The sequence below is a fragment of the Pseudonaja textilis genome, chromosome 1 (assembly GCF_049901715.1).
Source record: "Pseudonaja textilis isolate UNSWEBS1 chromosome 1, rPseTex1.2, whole genome shotgun sequence".
Taxonomy (NCBI): Eukaryota; Metazoa; Chordata; class Lepidosauria; order Squamata; family Elapidae; genus Pseudonaja; species Pseudonaja textilis.
Genome location: NC_141990.1, coordinates 67,447,962 through 67,471,109, shown reverse-complemented (window position 1 = coordinate 67,471,109; position 23,148 = coordinate 67,447,962). Strand labels below are relative to the sequence as shown.

Here is a 23,148-nt window from a genome sequence, read left to right as displayed (position 1 = left end):
ACAGTCCCCCCAGCCCTCCTTCCTGAGCCCCTCTATCCAGCCAACCACACTCTAACGGACAGAATTATATCCTATTATCCCCTAATTAGCCTAATAATTTCAGTTGTGCTAATGTTGATGACCCTATTGCAAGTTATTAACTATGTTAAAGACATAGTTGGTGTGCAGTCTCTTCCTTTGTTTCAAGGAGTAAATTTATCAACTACTAATGATAACAAGTTTGCAAAGTCTCTGACTATATTTTGGATTGACATTAGACATGTGGACATAGGCAACCTATCTGAGGTTCTCCCAACACAGCAAATAGAGTAGAGGGTAGAGTAGAGCAGAGCAGAGCAGAGCAGAGCAGAACAGAACAGAACAGAACAGAATAGTTGGAAGGGACCTTGGAGGTCTTCTAGCCCAACCCTTTGCTTAGGCAAGAAACCCTATACCATTTCAGACAAGTGGTTGTCCAATCTTTCTTAAGTCACAAAAAGATACTTACACGTCAAGTGCCATTAACTAATTTTAGTTGACTAAAAGACCCTACTCTACCATTCTCTCTTTAGCAGATTTCAAAACACCACTGTATTCTTTTACATGATGGAGAGTCACAGATTAATATAATTCAGTATTTCAATTCACTTCAACATGAAGTAAAATAGCCCAGTTATAGATGGAATTTTTCTTTTCCATTGAATGCGGGCTTTCTATCTCAAAGCCTAGTCTTCCACCATTGCAAACAAATAGAGGAAATCAATATTTGGAAGGAAATTGGGGGAATGCACATGATAGCCAGATCAGAGCCTAGCCATAATACAACCATGATTTCTTAGCATCAGAAATATTTAAACTCGGCACCAGGTTGTTATCAGTAATATGCAAAACATGGTGTTTCCTATAGCAACCTATAGTCCCTAGAGTTTGTCTCAGGACAAACTGATAAAGCAAAGTCCACTGTGATAGAGCAAATATGCTTGTGGTACTCCTTGTTTCCATAATTTAGGAATAGCTGCAAAGGGGCTCAGAAATTATGCAATAAATGAATCACAGAACCTGTGCAAGATAAAAGGCGATGGGCACTTTGGTACAGGAAATGCTAGCAACTTTATAATATAACTAATGACTAAGCTGTACTATTAATAGAACATGCTTGAAAGATTGTAACAGTGTATTTCATAAATTTTCATTAATACTTGTATAGTAATGCCCCAGTTGATGAAGAAACGGTCATTTTTGGTGGCCTAAAATTGAAAATAAATTAAGATTTAATGTAAATTAAGAAAGTACATTTGATTTTTCCTATTTTTTGTAATCTATACTTGTTTAGTATTTATTGTGTAGTTTATTAATTTTTCCCCATTTATATTTTATGCCATAGCAATATAGTCTCTGCTTTAGTTCTAGAATGGCATAAAATTTTATGGCATTGTAATAAACATTATCTAAGGCATTATGATCTATAAATATTCAAATGCATTGGTCAATGGTTCTTATTTTTATTTCAAGTATATAAAAAGATTTTACACCAACCAAGATTTTTAGTGTTATAATCAGATTATCAATTTGCATACAGTTGCTAAGCAATACAGTAATTCGTGTCAGCTAAAACATTGTTTTTTTAAAAAAAAAATCAGCATCAAAACAAAATATATCTTGTTTGCACTTTCATTTATTTTTCATAGAAATCAAGTATTTATTTCTCATTAATTTTAGAAATGAAAATACACTATAATAGTTTAGTGGAATTTTTAGTACTAGGATTTGTCTCCCAAACTTGAAAAACAGTATTTTGGATAATCTTTAGGTCTTCTTTGTGATTTGGAATTTTAAGAATTGCTTCTCTTTTGTCTACTTATTGAAGACTCTAATAATTTTAAGATTTATTTTTAAACAGTTCCAAACAGATAAGGTGCAGTTATATTGTACAACCTAATATTTTTTAGCATGTTAGGGACAGGGAAGATTCAATTTAACAAAAACATTCCAAACATGGTAAAACCGCTCCTTATTTTACATGAGTAAGAGATTCAAGAATGAAAGAGGGTACAATTCAAGTTTGTAATTCAAGTTTCAATCACAACATGAAGCAACCTGAAGCAATTTGAAATTCTAGATTGGATTTGAAAGAAACATGTTACAATGTGGAAATTTCAAACATCTGAAGTTGCTTCACTTTTGAGGAGAATGAAATGAAAATAAAAGGGATCCTTTAACAAAATGTCTGTGGGGATTCTCAGCCATCCAGGACTGTCCAGTTGCCTTTTGAAAAAAGCACCTTTGAGATCCTTTAGCAAAGTTTACCTCTACAGAGTTTTGATTAGATCACTTCAAGAGTTTTACCACGATACGTTTTTTTAAATACTGCCTCCCCACAGCATATGCTTAAGAAGTGAGACTGGAGACATGAAGATAGGCAGCACAACTGCTTTTTAACTGTCTATCAAAAAAATTATTCCGATGACCACTGGATGTGAGCAAAAGGAAACAAAAATACCCCTAAATCTTAGTCACCATCTAAAGTTCTTGAATGTTCAGTGCCAAACTTATATTGTACAGCATTACCTATGGGAATCTATGCAAAAGAAGTCTGCACAACACACTTGAAATTGTGTAACCTTTTGAGAGGAGAAAGAGAGAGGGAGGGAGGGAGAGAATGAGAATTAATATGTAAGTTTTTAGGGAAGTGAAGGTTTGCATCACTGCAAGGTGGAAGTCATACTACCCATGTATGAAAGGAGAATGTATAAAACACAACGCATGTTGTTTTAAGACAGTTTCTCACACAGTGTTTAAATATTGCCAGAGATGTTCAGTTATACATTTGCTGCTTTATTCTCATTATAGTGAATGGATATTAGTCTCCCTCCATTCCTCCTTCCCTTCTGAGATTCACATTCGACTTCTCTCCCTCCTCTTGTATTTTTCAAAACAATGTCAATGTTTACAAATTAGTTGCTATTTCATGTTTTCCATGAGCAAAAGAAGTGAACTTATCCTAAATAAATAAGGTCATTGATTTATCAGGCCCACTCTGTGTGTCTGTGCACGCGTGGGTGCAATGCGAGCAGTTCTTTGAAATCAGGATATAGATATGCTAGAATTTCAACCTTTTAAAGCAAACTCTTGGTGCTTCTGTTACTACTGACGTGTAGGTCTTTTGCTTTTGTAAAGCACTCTGTGAACCAGATACTTGGCTGGCAGGATGTACAAACAAATGTTACTTAATTTATGAAGAAACATTGCAGATCTTATTCTGTGTTTGATGCGCTCAATTATTCTTCATTTTACTTCCAGCATTTGACAATATCTCACTTTACAATGTTTTCCTACACCTCCTCCTTTGCACATACAACCAGGACATTTCTTCTACTCTTTTTCATATATATTTTACAAGCTGCTTTGCCAATTGATCTTACCTCTTTTTTCCTCAATTAAAACATAATGCATTATTTGATAAATTACCTCTATACAAGATTTGAAACAGGTTTATGAAACTCTATGAAAACTGTGGGGGAATTTAAACAAGAAAACTATTTGCTACAATTAGGTAACGGTGCCGTGGCATTATCATGAATGGTGTAATTTCAGCTTTGGCTTCTGTCTTTGACAATGCTGGTGTGTTTCTGAATTCTTTATATGGATTATGCATGTATGAAAGAAGAGACACTTGATTTGGCAATGCTACATGTAAAAAGGAACTGGTGAAACATAACCAGCTTTTCAATTGCACTAAGAAAGTAATACATTATAAAGCCTTTCCCCACTGCTGAGTTAAATTACTATTTGCTCATTTTTGAATCAGAAGAAAATCATACCTGCATGAAATTTGCTGTCCTTCCACGTTTGCTGTTTCAAGCAACTCAAGGTACCAAAATAACAAACATTGACTCAAGGTACCAAAGTAACAAACATTGACTCAAGGTACCGAAGTAACAAAAATTAACAGATTTTATATATATCTTAAATTCAGCCCTGAATAGTTTCACGATAGGATAGCCAATGCAACTTTAAAATTGGTACCACTAATGCACAATTGGGTGTTGATGAATGCACCATCTTGGGGGGGCAGAGATGTTAGGGCATGTTTGTGCCTTTGTTAATTACAACTAGTTGATGTACCATATCCTACAAAAGATGTTGACGAATTGGACTAGAAGAACAGCCAAGATAGGAAAGAAGCCAGAAATCTTGTTTTATGAGAAATAATGGAAAGGCTAAGTATTTAACCAGGAAAGAGAAGATTATGGGAAGATAAGGGGATTATGGGAAGATTGTTTGGCGAACTGGTTGTTGGAAGATAACATAGTTATCTTCAAGTAGCTGAAAGGCTATCCAGCAGAAAATGGAAATTGGAAACATAGGAAAGAGTCTGTCTAACTATTGTAAGAAACTTTCTAACATTGGAATATCTTTCAGTGGAGTCTTTTGCAGTAGAGATGTTTAAACAGAAGTCAGACAATTGTGCTACAACAGGAGTCCTCAACCCTGAGCCATAGCCCACTATCAGGCCTGTTCAAAATTGGGTGTCAAGGTTTCGACTAACGAATTAGCTGTACCACCATTGACACCGGGCTGCGGGAGAGATGGGCAAGTGCATGCGCCTGAAGCTCCATTTGCACAAGCGGAAGGCACTTGCACTCACACATGAAGCTTCATTTGTGTGAGCAGAGGGCACTTGCACTTGCACACAAAGCTCCATTTGCACAAATGGAGCTATACATGCTAGTGCTGTCTGCTCACGTAAGTGGAGCTCACATAAGTGCAACTGCCTGCTGCTTGTGTGAGTGGAGCTTTGTGCACAAGCACAAGCACCCTCCACCCACACACAAAGTTCCATTCACACGAGTGGAAGGCCCGTGTACTCTCTGGTCCCACAAATGGAACTCTGTGTGCGTGCATACTCTTGCCACTCACACATATCCCAACCGGGCCAGACTGCCACATTAGAAAGGTTGGGGACTGCTGTCCTACAACATCAACCCTCACTGGGTAGAGAACAGTTTTAAAAAATATCCAGAGTCCATTGCAACTGTTTTACGTTGTGAAATCAATGGGACTTATGTTTGGCCTGGTTAATTGATGTTTTCTGTTTTTTGCATAAAAAAATTTCCCAAGCTAAAAGTGGTAATCATATTACAGAGCTGACTTTGCTATTGGATCCTAACTGAATGTTCAGTTGTAGCATCGACATAACATCTCTTAACTTTTAAACAATGTTCGTTCACAGTCAAGGATAAGATCAGCAATAAAGTTAAACACTTATTTCGACTGGATTGCTTTTTCTAGTACGGCTCTTTCACAATCTAAATTGAGAAAAGTAAATAAAATTTCTTCAATATAAGTAGAAGTAACTATGTTTGAGTTGTTGTTTCTTTACTCAAAAATGAGCACATAAACTCAGAGCAGGTTAGATCCTTAGCATGGGAGTATGGTTTTTTAAAATCCTTTTGTTCCTGCTGGACTCATTTGCTCTATGGAGCCCTTCATTTGCAATTTAAACTACAAAAATAAAAACCCAGAAATAAATGGGATAATATATGGATAATTTGGGGACAGCATAAATGTTGAGGGCAATGTTTATTATGAGCCACAGTGGTGCAATGGTTAGAGTGCAGTGCTACAGACTACTTCTGCTGCCTGCCGGCTGCCTGCAATTTGGCAATTCAAATCTCGCCAGGCTCAAGATTGACTCAGCCTTTCATCCTTCCGAGGTCAATAAAATGAGGACGCAGATTGTTGGGGGCAATATACTGATTCTGTAAAACCACTTAGAGAGGGCTGTAAACAGTGATGGGGTTCAGCCAGTTCGCACCACTTCGGGAGAACCGGTTGTTAATTTTCTGAGCAGTTTGGTGAACTGGTTGTTGGAAGAAATCATTAGGGCAGAGAACCGGTTGTTAAATCATTTGAATCCCACCACTGGCTGTAAAGCACTGTGAAGCGGTGAAATGGTGTATAAGTCTAAGTGCTATTAAAAGGTTTTCATGATATAGTCCCATTCCATAACAGGGTCTAGCTCCTTAACATTTAGAATAATATGTTTGATGCTAGTAATAATGTTGCATATGCAGTTATGAGTATGTTATTTACATGTCATTTCTTTCTTTTGACCTTTTTGCAGAATATGTCAGAATGTCACAATGATCCCATCTAGCAACAGCACAATCCCTTCGTTACTTCCAAATGTGAGCACCTTCTGGATTCGAGACTCGCAAAGAAAAGGAGTACCCAATGAAGCTCCGTTGTTTACTAGCACCTATGGCCCTTCCCATGCAAACAAGAGCTTTTTCTTCTCTACCATAGGCATGACCAATGTGTCCCATGCTCCTCCTGATCCTCTGGGAGGACATGCTGTCTGGCAAGTGGTCCTGATTGCTTTCCTCACTGGCATTCTGGCCCTTGTCACAATCATCGGAAACATCTTGGTGATTGTGGCGTTTAAAGTCAACAAACAGCTAAAAACAGTTAACAACTACTTTTTGTTGAGTCTTGCTTGCGCGGACCTGATAATTGGTATTATTTCCATGAACCTTTTCACCACATATATAATCATGGGCCGCTGGGCTTTGGGAAACTTGGCCTGTGATCTATGGCTTTCCATTGACTATGTGGCAAGCAATGCTTCTGTCATGAATCTGCTGGTCATCAGTTTTGACAGATATTTTTCCATCACGAGGCCACTTACCTATAGAGCTAAACGAACAACCAGAAGGGCTGCAGTGATGATTGGCTTAGCTTGGGTCATCTCGTTCATCCTTTGGGCTCCTGCTATTCTGTTCTGGCAATATTTTGTCGGGGAGCGGACTGTCGAAGAGGGTGAATGTTATATCCAGTTCCTAAATGAACCTGTACTCACTTTTGGCACTGCCATAGCTGCCTTTTATTTGCCAGTTACTATTATGAGTATCTTGTACTGGAGGATATACAAGGAGACAGAGAAACGTACCAAAGAGTTAGCAGGACTCCAGGCTTCTGGGAGTGAGGCTGAGGCAGCGTGCTTTGTCAACCAAACAGGAAGTTCTAGAAGCTGTAGCAGTTATGAACTGCAGCAGCAGAACACAAAACATACCAAACGAAGAAAATATGGGGGCTGCAACTTCTGGATGACATCCAAGAGCTGGAAACCCAGTTCAGATCAGGTTGATCAGGAGCATAGCAGCAGCGATAGCTGGAACAACAATGATGGCAACGCATCCCTTGAGAACTCCGCCTCTTCTGATGAAGACGACATTGCCTCGGACACCCGAGCCATCTACTCCATTGTACTAAAGCTTCCAGGACATGGTACAATTCTCAATTCTGCAAAACTGCCTTCATCAGAAGATCTGCCTGGGTCAGAAGATGAACTGCAGAAGCTGGGCACAGAGTCAAAGGAGCAGAAACCAAAAAGGCTTCATCCACAAAAGAGCATGGATGATGGGAATTTACAGAAATGCTTTCCCAAGCTTCCAGTTCAACAAGCACCTGCAGTATATGCAGGAAAGGCTTCAGGCTGCAATTCCACAGGGATGAAGGGACCTAATGCCTTACCTTTGTCATTCAAGGAAGCCACCCTGGCCAAGAAGTTCGCCTTGAAGACAAGAAGTCAGATCACCAAACGAAAGCGAATGTCACTTATCAAAGAAAAGAAAGCTGCACAGACACTTAGCGCCATTTTGTTTGCCTTCATTATCACCTGGACCCCATATAATATCATGGTCCTGGTAAATACTTTTTGTAATTGTATCCCAAAAACATTTTGGAACCTGGGGTATTGGCTTTGCTACATCAATAGTACAGTGAACCCTATGTGCTATGCACTATGTAATAAAAATTTCAGAACCACATTCAAGATGTTATTGCTCTGTCAGTGTGACAAACGTAAACGACGTAGACAACAATATCAGCAGAGATCATCAGTCATTTTTCACAAGCGGATTCCACGGGAAACTTCATAGAGTAGTATTTTTTAACCACAATAATAAACATTAAAGGAAGGGTGGTTGCTGGAGCCAACTACATATCTTCAGAGATGTGAAAGTAGCAGCCTGGTGTATGTATCCTTTTAATACTTCCTGTATACTGTAACAGTTGAAGCCACATAAAGCAAAAACAAATTACAAATGTATTTATTAAAGAACAATCAGATATCTGAAAATTTATCTATACAATTCCAAAAAGCTGCATACAAAACTATGATCTATTCAGTCCTGCACTTGTTAATCCATTCTGGGATCTCAGGAGAGCACACATGTAGCTAGCCCACTCCCAATATGCTTTTCTGATAAATCTAGTAGGATCCAATATGTCACCAATTGGACTGATCTATTTCAAAATGTGGGTATATGTGTGTTCCGAATACTGTACAGATGTCCCAAACATTTTAGAGCTTCCCATCTTCTCCTTTTGTAGGCGCAATGTCAATTTGTTGACTCAGTTTATTAAATAACCCGTGCAGGAACATCCCATGCACTCAGCACTTGCTGTCTGTTTACAGGAAAGGTGAGGTCTTGTCTTAGCAGTAATTGCCACCACTATGAGATGTGAGCAGCACAAGGGGCCTTGAAAACAGTTTTTCAGAACTCGTTTATATTGTATTGATTTGGGCAATCTTAAAATTGTAACTCCACAGAATAATTTTATGTACAACAGTGAAGAATTTCCAAAGGGTGCATGTTATCCCTACACATTTAAGCAGAACTGAGTATGTATATTTTTCAAGTAGAGATATCCTTTAAATATTAAGATGTTCTTTAAACTGAAGAAGTGGGGCCACATGCAGAAGGCAGACGAGAAGTTCGTCTTCATGAGAAACTCGGTACAGACTTTACTTCTGCTTTAAATGTGGGGGTCACAGAGGAACTCAGATTTTTAGTACAGTACCAGCACAGCCCTGGGAATCTCTTAAGTTGTAGATAAGTCGGAGCAGAAAGTCTCATCCTTTCTACAAATTTGGCAGAGGGGAGGGAGAGAGAACCCCAGAAAGAAGCTTAAGAACGGTGTCAGCAAAAAATCAGGTCCGTGTTTATCCTGTTTTTTGTTGAAGCGTATGACAAGGACAAAGAATCCATGAAATAAGCACATTACTTCTTCCCAGCTGTCTGCATCACACTTTATTGGCACAAGGAGAATGCACCAGAGTCTTGTCTCTATTTTCTGTACATTGAAAGGCATTTTAGACATGGGATAAATAACTGTATTTTTAAAAAAATAACGAAATGGCACTTTCAATAATGCTTGTTGAGTTTGAAAGCTTCTGTTATTATTATTATTATTATTATTATTGCTGTTTTTGTTCCAAACAGTAGTGGAAATTTCCAGTTTGTGCAGTACAATGTCCCAAGTGAATGTAAGTTGTTTGCCAATTCAAATAGCTAAGCACCTTCTCAGAAAGACAAAAAAGGGCTGTAAAGTAGCTGAGACACAAGCAGTGATCCCTCTTATTTATCAATTCAGTCAGTTCAGCAGAGCTTGGACATGACCCCCACTCCCTCCCTGTTCTTAGCGACTCTGGTTGGTTCATTCAGGGCTGTGTGCACAGGAAATGTTCCAGAAGAGTCTATGCCTCTGCTGTACTTTGTAAAAGTCAAGACATGCCGGAGGAAAGGACTGTACTTTAAGCAATTGTTTCAGATAGGATTTATTAACATTTTTAAAAAAGCAATTTTGTATATTACCTTTCCAATCAACCAAGAGTTTTACGGGGCTTCTCCCCAGCTTTTTTTTTTTTTTCATTTTTGATCTGACACGCAGATCTGACAATTAAAAAAAGCAACTTCCTTTATGAAAAGAGGACTCAATGTTGTGAACACGGAACTGGTATAAGAGCTGCTTTTGTATTCAGTGTGAGATGGTGTTTACAGGTGATTTTGACAACAGTGGAAGTATATTAAATAGTGTCTGTGTATCTGAGCTATTTAATTTTGTGATCTATTAATATGAAGAAATATTTATATACATAAAAATGCCACCGAAATGTTTTATTTAAATGTTGATAAATATTGCTCTTTGGTCTTCAACTGTAATGTTCTTTTCAAGCAGATCATAAAAGTGTTCTTGAAACATGAACACAGTTTCCAAGTTTGTGTATCACAGATTGTGGTAGGTTACATTTGTGAACATTGAAAAAGATTCTTCTTGGTGGGCAACATACCCTCCTCAGAAACCCTTGCAAAAACAGCCAGGCATTCCTTCTAAGCTTCAAAAATGGGGGTGGGGGGGAGGGAAGGGATGTTAGAAACCCGTATGTCATAGAACTGGGCATGGGGATGAATGATATCCAAAGGGAATGTCTGGGGTGATTAGAATTGCCACATCTTCCTCTGACTGAGTTCTTGTATTTCTAAGAGATTCAGAACATTAAATTCTGAATTTAGATTCCAAATTTAGATTCCTAAAATGGTTGCTTTTCCCAGCATAGAGAAGCAACTTTGGGCAAGGGAAGACCTGCACCCAATTTTAGCCAATGACACTTTATTGGCACAAGACAGGCCTAGTCATTTTAAAAAGCATCACTTTGAGCAGCACTCTGTGGAAAGTCAAGTTCTAAAATGTAACTATTGAGAAATAAATGGGGACAACTTTGTACAGTTTAGAAGAAGGAAGGAAGGAAATGCATGCATGTTTTTAACCGACATGCTATATAAGGTATTCAGGCACCCAGCACCTGTAAGGTGCTCAAAACAATGTTTGTCTAAAAAGCCAAGTATTTCATATAGTATATTTTTTTAAAGTAAGAAAAGTGACTTTGTAAAGAAGGAATTCAGAGCAGAGATGTATCTCTGTTGTTTTAAATTTTAAATCAATAATCATATATCTTCCCTTCGGTGTGGCAGCCCTGTATCTCGTGAATAAACATCAGATCGTTTCAGAATAACTGCATACTGAGAGATACAACATCATAATATTGAGTATTTACAACTATGCACATTTCTGATTTGAGCAGTGCCACACAGCTGAGGAATCCCCAGGAGAAAATCAGTGGAAGTACAGACTGGTTTATTCATTGCTGTGCTGATTGTCACGCATTTCCTAGGTGCTCATTTGAGCCCTGGACATCAGCTGTGAGGGGCAGACAAGATCTGCGGGTTACAGCATGCCTGGATTAAAGAAATAGCACTTTCTTATGCCCTTCTCCTGAGTTTCATGCTCCTGATTAACCACTAAATCTAACCCTTCTTCCAGGATCCTGAAATCCAAATGAAGTTTGAGCTCTGTCTAAAACAAAAAGCAAGGGTGCTAATTCAACAAGGCTTGTACAAGCTGTAACACTCCCAAAATTTGAATGTAGAAAAAATTAAAACTCCTATCTCCCAAGGTCTGTCATAAAGTAATCCATTGCATGCTGAAACTATAAGATTTTAACTCTTGGATAGTCCCACCAGTATCAACTAAGAGGCCTTGACTCCCTCCATGACTCCTAGGTCCTTAGGAAATTTTTATTTACAGTTTCTAAAAAATATACCCATCTTTCACGGTTCAGTTCAGTTAAAAATGTATTTCAACACTATACTACATTCTTTCACTCCCTCCCTCCCTTCCCCCTTCTCTCGGGTAAGTGCAATTTCATCTAATAATTTGAGAGTCACACTGTGACAAGGATGCTATCGTGCATTGTATTAATTTCATGATAAAGTATATATTTTTAAATAAAAATTTAGCCTTTTGGCAAAAGCAAAACATCATTGTTTACACAAAAAATAAATTAGGAATTGCTTAGTGTTTGATACATAATCAGCTTCTTAGATGTCACTGACAATTGTAGGGCAGGCATATAATGTTCACAGGCTTTTTGACAAATGAATGTAATTCTGAATACTTTTTTGGTCTGTACCTGGGTATATGTGTATGTATAGCTGCACACATGGACATGGAAATACATAGGAAGACAATAATTAATCTGTGGATGGCACAGGTAGGTTTAGTTACAATGCAACGGTTCTCTTGGGGAGAACCAATATCTATAAACGACTCCCAAGCACCAAATGAGTTAACGGAGAATGTGGCTTAGAAAAAAGTTGCTGTATTTTAGAATAACTTCTGAGATACAACCTGATGGTAATAAAATTTGGAAGCATTCTACCGTGACATTTATAGTGTCTAAAATAATATCCCTTAATGGCTCAACGTTTTTCCCTTCCCTCTAGGCTTTCCTTGTACTCTGTTAATTATCACAGTGATAGTGCTGATGGAATATGACTCTAACAGTTAATAAGAGTGCTGGTGGAAAACTCATATTGAGACAAGGATAACTTTTCCCTACAAGAGCATACCAAGGAACCTTAGCATGAATGGTAATGGCATTACAGATCAAAGTGCCAGAAAGCATGAACCTGCAGGAATATACACTAGTCACATTATCACCTATAGGAATACCAACAGAATTTGTGAATTACTGCTTAACTGAGGAGACTAAAAGAGTTCATAAAGGCAATTTACAAAAGATCAGAGGAGTTGTTGTTGTTGTTGTTGTTATTATTATTATTATTATTATTATTATTATTATTATTATCATCATCATCATCATCATCATCATCATCTTAGCTTCTCCCAAAGAACCTACCAAAGGTATTATATTGCAGTGGCCATCAAGTCAGAGATCATCTTTAGCCTTCAGCTGAATGTATGCATTTGTTGAGGTTGACAGCCTGGTCTCTTGAAGGGCTTCTGGAGTGGGAAAATAGCATAACACTTCTTGTAGCTCTCTTAGAAAAACATACTTTTGTTTATCAAAAAACAGTCTTAGGAAGTTCCTTGTCAAGAAGCGGACATCACATTACTACTCTCCTGCCAACATTAATCCATGAACACCTGTGGCAAAAACAATTCATGTCCCAGTTTTGGGTTCTATAAAAGCCAAGGTCCTGCATTATCATGCTTCCTCATTCATGTCTATGGAGATTCTCAGTCATCCAGGTCATGGTTGTCCCAAAGTACTTTTTTCAAGAGGCAACTGGACTTTCTGACTTTCTTTGAAGATATTCAGCTTCTCATCCAAGAAGCTTCTTTAGCTCAGTCTAACTGGATGGTGGGGGATGGAAGAACTGGATGAAATTCTTCCATTCCCCACCATCCAGTCAGAGCTGAAGAAGCTTCTTGAGTGCGAAGCAAAACATCTTCAAAGAAAAACCAGAAAGTCCAGTTGCCTCTTGAAAAAAGGACCTTTGGGATGCTTTCTGCTGTACATGCCTGCACTGAAAGCATAAACTTAGGCAAGAAGGAGTTGTTACTGGAGCAAGACCAGCAGATCTGCAGAGACTTAATGCAGAATTCTCAGGTTAAGCACTAAGCAGAATTTCTGACTATGCCACAATTCTATCCGTTGATTCAAAAGACAACATTAGGTATTTCTATGTAATTCCTTTAGAAAGAAGCACAAGATGAAAATTTGTAATACAGCTGTTATGTCGGGGGGAAAGAACTCTCCTGCCATTTGTTTGATAGTCTCTTTCTCCACTCCACATTCACACAATGCACTGAAGAAGAGTGAGGCAATAGACCTTACTCCCACTCTTTCTCCTCTTGAAGCCACACATTTGTGTGGGGTTCTTCACAGATTCAGATAACTGCACCTCAAGATAACTGCATGTGTTTGATAAGCTGAATAAATCAGATTCCAAATCATGAAGAAAAAAAAATGGACAGCATTCAGCAAGAAATGTGAAACTTTTTTTTTTTCAGAACATAGCTTTTAAGACATGCAAAGCTTGCAGGAGAGCCAGCTGATAAAGTAACTCCATTGGCTCTGACTACTATAAGCCAAGTTCAAACTGATAGCATGGATTTAAGTTAAAGGCAAAAATTCCCTTGAGTGAGGTTCAACTCTAGTGATCACAAGAAGCAGTTAACTTATTCTGGTTGACACCATAAAAATAATTTGCCACCTTGTTTTTCCAGAATGCCTTTTTTAAAACTTCCCAGACCTGCAGTTCCTTGGTGGGTTCTCTTTAATTCTCAATGTGCCCAAACTCACTTAATTTTGAAACTAGACAAGGTTGCTCAGGTGCTCCCACCTGCTGAGAAAGCCTTTAAAGAACATGAGACCAAATTAATTTCCAAAACATCTCAGCTCAGCAGGTGCAGCAAGTCCCTGCTTTATTTATAGAAGCAACTCAGGCTGTGGTTCTTCTGCCATATGGGACTACCTCCCATCACCAATATGCTACAATAAACATTGGTACTTAAAACTGTGTGTTAAGAATTTTTAAATTGTTAAAACTGCTTCAAGGTTTTTTGATAGATAGATATGTTTAAATGCATAAATAAAAAAAAAACAACTGGAATAATTAGCTATTGCTGTGAGAACAGCAGTCAGACCAGAAGTAGTATTCAGCAGGTTCTGAGCAGTTCTGGAGAACCGGTAGTGGAAATGTTGACAAGTTTGGAGAACCATCAAATACCATCTCTGGAGATTTTACAGTATCCTTCCCCTGCCACGCCCACCAAGCCACACCCACAGAACCAGTAGTAAAAAAAAATTTGAATCCCACCACTGAGTCAGGCAATATCTTTGCTTACTTTACATTTAGAATTAGATATACAGGTAGTCCTCAACTTATGACCACAATTGAGCCCAAAATTTATGTTGCTAAGTAAGAAATGTGTGAAGTGAGAATTTTATGTCTTTTCTTGCCACGGTTATTAAGTGAATCACTGCAGTTATTAAGTTAGTAACACGGTTGTTAAGCAAGTCTGAGTCCCCCATTGATTTTGCTTGTTAGATGGTGGCAAAAGGTGTGTTCACATGACCCCAGGACACTGCAACCATCATAAATATGAACCAGTTGTCAAGCAAGCGTCTGAATGTAAATCATGTGACCGTGGGGATGTTGCAACAGTCATAAGTGTGAAAAATGGTCATAAGTCACCTTTTTCAGGACCATTGTAACTTCGAATGGTCACTAAATGAACTGTTGTAAGTCAAGGATTAACTGTAAATGCTGAAGAGCTGAATCTTGCAAATTACAGCTCTCACATTTTTAGCCTTTTAACAATTTAAAACCTCCCAGTGCTTCAAGCATTTAGCTTAAGATCAACCATCTCGAAAGGCTAACCCTTGGTGCTGAATGATATTAAAATTATATTAATAGTCTATTTTAGAATATTTGAGTAGTACATTGTGAAAGGCAATCACTGGATTTTCAAACAGATCATATTTCCTATGATTTTAATCAAAGCATACATTTAAAATACATACATTTGAAAGGGAAATGAAATTCCTCTGAATATCACTGAAAACATAAATGGAGTGAATACTTTTCAGCTCAGCTCTGTACAGAATACTGAAATTTAATTGTACCAATTAGGCTGAGAAATAAATATGTGTACAATTAAGAATCACTAGAATCTATTAATGTAGTCATTAAAAGTCAATGCCAGCTTAATAGCACTAGATCAATCAAAGTTACTGAAAGTATAGGGATAAGATAATGAAAAAGCCTCACTTTCTTGCCTTATAGATTTCTTTTCAGATTCCAAATGCTAAAATAAAGTACCTCTATAGGAAATGTTCCTATGGGATGCTTAGCCAACAAATATCTGTTTTATTCCGGAGCACATAGCTTAAACCTCTTATGAGTCTTTGATTTTGCACTTTATAAAGCATTGCAGTTTCTCAAATCAATAATTTCCTTACAGTCAGGAAAATTAATAGTTAATAAAACGGAGATTATGGCATTATTACTGCATCTTGATATCATGGGTTGACAGAATAATTTCCAGATAAAGATTTTTGCTAGAGTCATATCATAGCAAATAGTCACAGCAAAAAGTATACTTTTTCTGGACTGTTTCTTGACTTCAAGAAACATTCATTTTATTAATTTCTATTTGATCAATGTGTAGTGTGCATTTACTTGATTCACCACTGACTTCAAGAATATCAGGTGCTGAAGACAATTTAAGGGCTTATAATGTATTCCCAAACCTTTTTATTTATTTAGTGAGATGGTAAGTTTGGATGCTGTTAATACTTTTTAAGGACTGTAAAGTTGGCAGGTTGGCAGGTGAAATATAGTTCAAATACGTATGAATAGTTTCCCCTCCAAAACACAGTATTTTCACTGCTTTTTTCTGCTTCAAATACTGAAGACACTGTATTTTGCAAATGCAGACAAATTGATTTCTGTCTTTTAATGGGACAGTTGAAAATTTGAGCATAGTCAGAACCAGTGACTGAACGTGGCTAGGTGGCACACCAGCAAGATCACAAGAACAGCTACCTAGTCAGCAGTTCATTACCAAAGAGGGAAGGCTGAGACAACAGTTTGGAGAAAGATCCCAGCACATGGAGGCTGGAGGCAAAGAGCATGAATTCCTAATCTGAACACAGTATATCTAATCCAGGTTGTTTTCCACACTGAGAGTGTAAAATAGAGTGTTCCTTCAGCCCTTCTCTTTTAAAATTTATTTTTCAAACCCTGGGCCAAGACATACAATTTGAATTAGATTAGAGAATAGAATGGAATAGAATAGAATAGAATAGAATAGAATAGAATAGAATAGAATAGAATAGAATTATTAATTGGCCAAGTGTGATTGGACACACAAGGAATTTGTCTTCGGTGCATAAACTCTCAGTGTATATAAAAATACTTTCATCAAGAATCATAAGATACAACATTTAATGATAGTCATAGGATACTAAATTCCCTTAGGACTGGAGCTAATGTTAAAAATTGGGTTATTGACTACTCCGTGTTTTAATCTACACCTTCAGCTGTTTTGATCTTATTCTTGCTATTTCTCTCTTATGTAGCTACAGCACTTTCATTTCTATGTCTCTATTCATAGGGAGCTGCAACCAAAACCAATTCCATCACACACATCTTCGTATTTATAGCTGTGCTGATGGATCACTTTTCTACTTTCAGAAATAGTGTTTGAAGTACTAAAAAAAAACCCTCCAAACTATGTAGTTTTGTTGCATGGAAGACAAATGGCAGGATGGCAATGCTGAAAGTAGCCTATCAAAATATAAAGGTAAGGGTAGGAGTAGAGGGCATATAATGGAGGCAGAGGGATGCCCTGCAGATGCCTACCCAGAGTTTGCAATCAGAATATTTCAGAATTGGCTTAAAACACATAAATTGCCCTTTGAATATTTGCAGTAAAAAGAATGTTTTCCAATCTATAGAAGCATAATTTGCAAGTCTATAGCAGTGTTCTTCAACTTTGGCAAACTTTAAGATGTGTGGACTTCAACTCCCAGAATTCCCCAGCCGATACAGGTTGCCAAGATTGAGAAACACTGCTATAGTATGTGCCAATAGCAACTATTTCCAAGTGTGCATTTCATACATGACAAAACCAGTTCTGAGGAGTTCAACCTGAATAACATATTCCAGTTAATAAACAAAGGATTAAGTTATGCAAGTCTCAATTCCCTTCCTCAATCAAACTTCCAATAAGCATATGTAGAAATGCTGCTAAAATCTATTGGATTAGATCGTATTTATATAATGTGAATTAATGTTTTAAAAACATGTTTCATGGAGAAACAGCCCTTGTAACTTGTTTTGTGCCCTCAGGGATACCCATCTGGTACTCAAATGCAGTATAACAGACTACACTTCACTTATTCTACTTAAAACATCTGTGTGTATCAGATTAAACAATGACGAAACTGTATATAATGTGATTGAAACTGTATGAATATTTTTCAAGTCTTCAGGATAGCTGAAGTTTTAACTTGAGTTGCAATCTCTTCCTTTTTTGAAATTTTGTATACCTTGTTAAATATTGTGCCACTGTAACTTATTTTTGTTGCCATATACTGACACATGCTCATTTCTATACAAAGTGTATTGATTATTAATTGCTTCAGAGGCAGCAATAAAACATTATTACAACATATCTATTTTCATTAAAATTCTTATTTACAAACAACATGTTAAACTTGGAAGACAGTCTGACTGGCTGAGGACTTGTTTCTTTGTTTTTTACACAGCCCAACACCAGGGATTCTGATTAAGCTACTGCCTTGCAAAAGGAATTAAGCATGTACTTTATATTAAACCCTATAATACCTACAAAGCAATAATGTAATTTCCAGGTCATGGACAAATTAACCAATCTCACTAAAACTGACTTTTTAATCATAGTTTATTGACTGAGACATAATAGTTCAACTGGAACATTGTGCCAGGCCATAAAACTTTGTTTACAAAACAAAATGGCTAAGATTCACACAACAGGCTAATACTATTCTTACATGTATGAACCTAGACATTACAATAATATGCCTTCGTCCTTCACCATCTCGTCTCAAGGTACAACCATCCGGAGATACATCATTTCCTATTTTTCATTCTGTTCAGCTGCAGCACCATCAATTTTACTGTATAATCAGAAGGCTGTTGAAAAATTCATTTCCATGATTGAATCTAAATTGCTGGACTAGGACATCTATTTTTTTTTTTACTTTTCCCAAGAAGAAGTCATAGCTCCTTCAATAATCTCTTTGGTTCTGTCCTTCAACTTTTTCTAATGTCTTCTCCTTTGGTGTCCTTCAATATTACCAAACATTTTTTTTCTATTCCAACATTTACCCAAGGGAGCAGTTGGTTTTTATTTGGCCCAGAATTGATTGAGGGATTTTTCTTATATTCTTGAGTTAGCTGATAGTCATGGTAACTACTGTATTTCCCAATGCATAACTCAAGTATAACTATTTTATTTATTTTATTTTGATTAGATTTATAGTTTGTCTTTCCTCCAAAAACTCAAGGTGTGGTTACCCTTCATTTTATCCCCACAATAGAAATTCTATGAGGTAGGTTGAGTGACTGATTCCAAGTCACCCAGACTAAGCAGTGGATTAATACCTATGTCTCCTCATTTCTAGTCCATCACCTTAAACCACATTCTAACTGAAACTGAATGAAAGACTTTTTCAATCTATATTTCATATTGTGTATTACCTATTGTTTGAACTTTCTGCTTGTAGCTGTGACTAAAATGACCCTCATTAAATTATTTCCCTTCTAAACATACAATGAACGGTTGTAGGAACTGGGCATGGCTAGTCTGGTGAAAAGAAGGCCCAGGGGAGACATGATAGCAGTGTTCCACAAAGAGGAGGGGGTCAAGCTATTTTCCAAAGCACCTGAAGGCAAGACAAGGAATAATGGATGGAAATTGAACAAGGAGAGATTCAACCTGGAAATAAGGAGACATTTTTTTGACAATAAGAACAATCAACTAATGGAACAGCTTGCCTTCACAAGTTGTTCTCTGGAACCTTTCAAGAAGAGATTGGACTGCTATCTGTCAAAAACATGTAGGGTCTGCTTGGAGAGGTTGGACTAGATGACTTACGAGGTCCCTTCCAACTCTGTTAATCTGTATTTGTATCTAAACAAAAATATCTTCCAATCAACATATGCTTACAATATTAATTCTATATTGACCAAGGGAACAACTTAGAGCAGATTTTCCTCAGCCTCCAGATTTGTACAACTATAACTTTCAGAATCTTCAAGCGACTGATGGTCATGTTATTTATGGAATATGGAAAGTGTAATCCAATATATCTGTACAGTGCAGCATCCAATTAAATAGAACTAAATTATGGAGTAGAAAGATGAGCATAAACAAGGGAATTGCTGGAATATTTTAATAGCTTTTTTATTCCTATGATAAATTAACAGAGGTACATCTTTGAATGCCTGCCTCTACTCTTCCAGTTCTAATATTTGCAATTCTGGTGTTTCCTTACCCCACTTAATGGGACAATCATATCACTTCCATTTTCTAGACCCAGAACATAATGCCCCATGTGCTTGAAACACTGGTAATACCTTATTCCAGAATTTAAACCATATGGTCCAGCATCAAAACCAAATGACAGCCCTGATAGGTCATATAAACTAATTAATGGATCATTTAACACAACACATAGACTAGAGAGGCTGCAATAGTGCCTGTTACAACCACACTTCTGTGATCTCTGGTGATTTGTGTGTTTGACAAAGTACAACAATGAAGATCTCAGGGAATTAAAACATCCATTATTCAGTGTGAAGTATATCACTTTTAAGATCAGAGGAATTTTCTACATATTGCACCATACCACAGGATCCAAAAAGAGCAATCTTTATTTGGGACATGAAGATGACAAGCAGTACAGAGGTCAGACACAGTTACTTTAAAAAGTAAGACAGATGCCCACCAAAACAAAACCATTTTGGAATTGAATTTTAACCACACTAGGCAGCTAAATTGCATAAAGACCTCCCATTAGAATACACAAGGAAATAAATTGGATTTACACCCACCCACCCCAAATTCCTGCTTTGGAGATAATTGGTAGCTATATATTATGCTGTCCTTCCAAAGTGAGAATTGGTGAGGCCATAATTTTGTCTTGAAACATTGTACTTTCTACATTGTTAATGCTAGCTCCCAATTAACAAGCAATAAGGAAAAATAAATTATACTAATTGAAGTTGATATTAATGATGAAGCCTGAGCATTTACTAAAGACATTCTTTGCATTCTTGTACCTCTGATTCTATAAGCAATATTCTAGACACCATGGCACATTTTCCAGTGGGCCTAAGCACATTTTCAGATTAAATCTATAGAATTAAGCTAGACTCAGTATAAATATCAAGGAATATCAATGTATTTTGATAAACCTCACGGTTTAAGAAATAAATAAATCCCAAATGGGGAGAAAAGCTATGTGCATACTGGAGTTCAGTTTTAAAAAAATAACATTAGGTGTATAGTGCTGAAGACCAGTTTTTCTCGACCATGGCAACTTTAAGCTCTTTAAGCCTTCCACCCTTCCGAGGTGGATAAAATGAGGACCCAAACTGTTGGGGGCAATATGCTGACTCTGTAAACTGCGTAGAGAGGGCTATAAAGCACTATAAAGCAGTATATAAGTCTAAGTGCTATTGCTAGTAAACTCCCCAAATCTGGTTGAAATACACTGCAGTAGATTCTCATTTGGAAGGGCTTAATTCTATTCACGCTGTACAGTAATAGATCATGGGCACTAGATGTCAGTATGAGAACATGAGAGGTTTCCAATCAACTTTGCTTTAAGCAATGCAATTTAAGTTCCAAGATGAACATTCAAAGGCATCAAAGAATAGAGAAACTTGTTTAAACTTCAGCTGCTAGGTGGTGGCAACTGTACACATTGTATTTTTCCACTGAAATGTATAATATTTCTAGATATGTCAAAGTTTCAGAAGCAAAAGATATACCTTTAATCATAACAATCTCAGTATCCCCATTTATATCTCCTAAGAAACACCTTTCTTTCCAAGAAAGAAATAGGCACAATGGTTACTAAATAAATTATTATTTAGCATATGATGAGAATATGACAGAAGAGGAGTACACATAATTCACATAATTACATACAAAAGTGTTTATAATTTATTATTATAAATATATAATAATTATTACAGTATCATCATTAGCATATGATGAGAATATGACAGGAGTACACATAATTCACATAATTACATACAAAAGTGTTTATAATTTATTGTTATAAATATATAATAATTATTATAGTATCATCAACAATGCTTTACCAAGAGAAATGCTTATCACTTTCTTATTTAAAACAACCTGAGACTTTTTAAAGTAATGGTACTTTTTCTTTTCTTTTCTTTTAATAGGATCTTCCTCCCTACTTTCTTTCTTTCTTTCTTTTTCCCAAAGTTTTTTATTTTTATTTTTACACATCTCTTCATGTGAGCAACATGATTCCAAATTACAATATTTATATATAGTCATAGTTACATTTTCAACATTCTTAATTAATATCACTTCAAATTATTATCCATTCAACTAATCTTTAGATAAATGTCCCTTTCATATTTCAATTCATTAATTTCCATTTTCAGCTTACCACATATTTTATGTTACCTTATGTATTGTTATCATCTATAACTTTCTCAAGACCAATATATAATAGACAGTCAATGAAAAAAAATGAGTAAAAGTAAAGTAAGATTAATACATTTAGGATCCACATGATATATCCCCCCATCTACAATATATCTTATATCTATTGCAGAGATATTCATATAATCATTTCATATTTTTTCTTTGTTTCCAAAATTTACCTATATAATTTTAATAAATTTTCATTCCCCTGCTTTTGATTATAATTCATTCATTATAAATATTGTACATTCCCACATAATCCCTTCTAGTTCATTATATTTTCTATTTTCTCATATCCTTTGTATAATCAATTGTATTTTCTATTTCATGTATACCACAAAGAAAATAAAATAAAATAAAAACAGTTAATTTCTCCTTTTACTTCCCTATGACCAATTTCAACCTATACCTAATTCACACTTTTTAAACATAATTAATGCCAGATTTTCACCCGTCATCATATTCTCTGTTTTCCTAATATCTTTTAAATAGTCATATAATAGTCATTATATAGAAAGGATTAATAACAATAGAACCCTCTTAATATCACTCACTCCATCTTCATTTTTCTCATCCAGAATTATGTAATAATCTTAAGATAATTCCCAGTAAGTTATAAATTTCAAATCTCCCCAGTCTACATTTCTAATAAAAAAATACATTCCCATGTGGTGTCCCCTCTTTTATGCTATATCTAACCCTTATCTCTAAATTTCTCAGCCTTGTCATTTCTCTGTTTTAGCCAGCTTTCCCCTTACTAAGTTTTCCTGGCCTTTCCTCTTTATCCCTCTTTTTTCCTCTAATATTACATTTATTTCCATCTGCCAGTCCCCCATCTTTCCTCCCCCTCTTTCCTTTTCTCTTTTTTGAAATTTCTTCTTGTACAGCTTTTTCTTCTTTTGCTTACTCTTGGGAGCTTTTTCTCTTTTATTTGTTATCTCTGTCTTCAATGTCTTAGTTTTAGTTCCTTTTGTGTCTTTGGGCAATGTCTCTGAATCGTCATGTCCATCTTGGCTGTTTTCCTCTTCCTTTGGCTCCTCCTCTCTGTAATTCCTTTGTTCTGCTATAAATTGCACTACTTTTTCTGCCAGTGTTTCCAATAAACCCCTTCTTTCTTTTATCATTTCTTTCACAGTTTGCAGTTCCAACTTAAATTCTTTACTTGCTTCTTCCATTTTTTAATCAATTGTGCTATTCTTTATTTTATTAAAGTTAATTGTAATCCTTGCCAAGACACTCCATTTATATCTCTTTTCTTTATTGGTCCTTCTG

General features: G+C 36.4%; 1 protein-coding gene across 13 annotated transcripts in view; it reads left to right on the top strand.

Annotated features, from left to right (window-relative positions):
- CHRM3 (cholinergic receptor muscarinic 3) overlaps positions 1-17,817 on the top strand; it is a 260,500-nt gene extending 242,683 nt beyond the window's left edge. For all 13 annotated transcript variants that reach the window (XM_026705231.2, XM_087937102.1, XM_087937087.1 and 10 more), the window contains one exon: positions 6,107-17,817. In XM_026705231.2, coding sequence (XP_026561016.1) covers positions 6,126-7,922 — 1,797 coding nt within the window. In that variant the 5' untranslated portion in view covers positions 6,107-6,125 and the 3' untranslated portion in view covers positions 7,923-17,817. The remainder of the gene's footprint in view (positions 1-6,106) is intronic.
- The last annotated feature ends 5,331 nt before the right edge of the window (positions 17,818-23,148 follow it).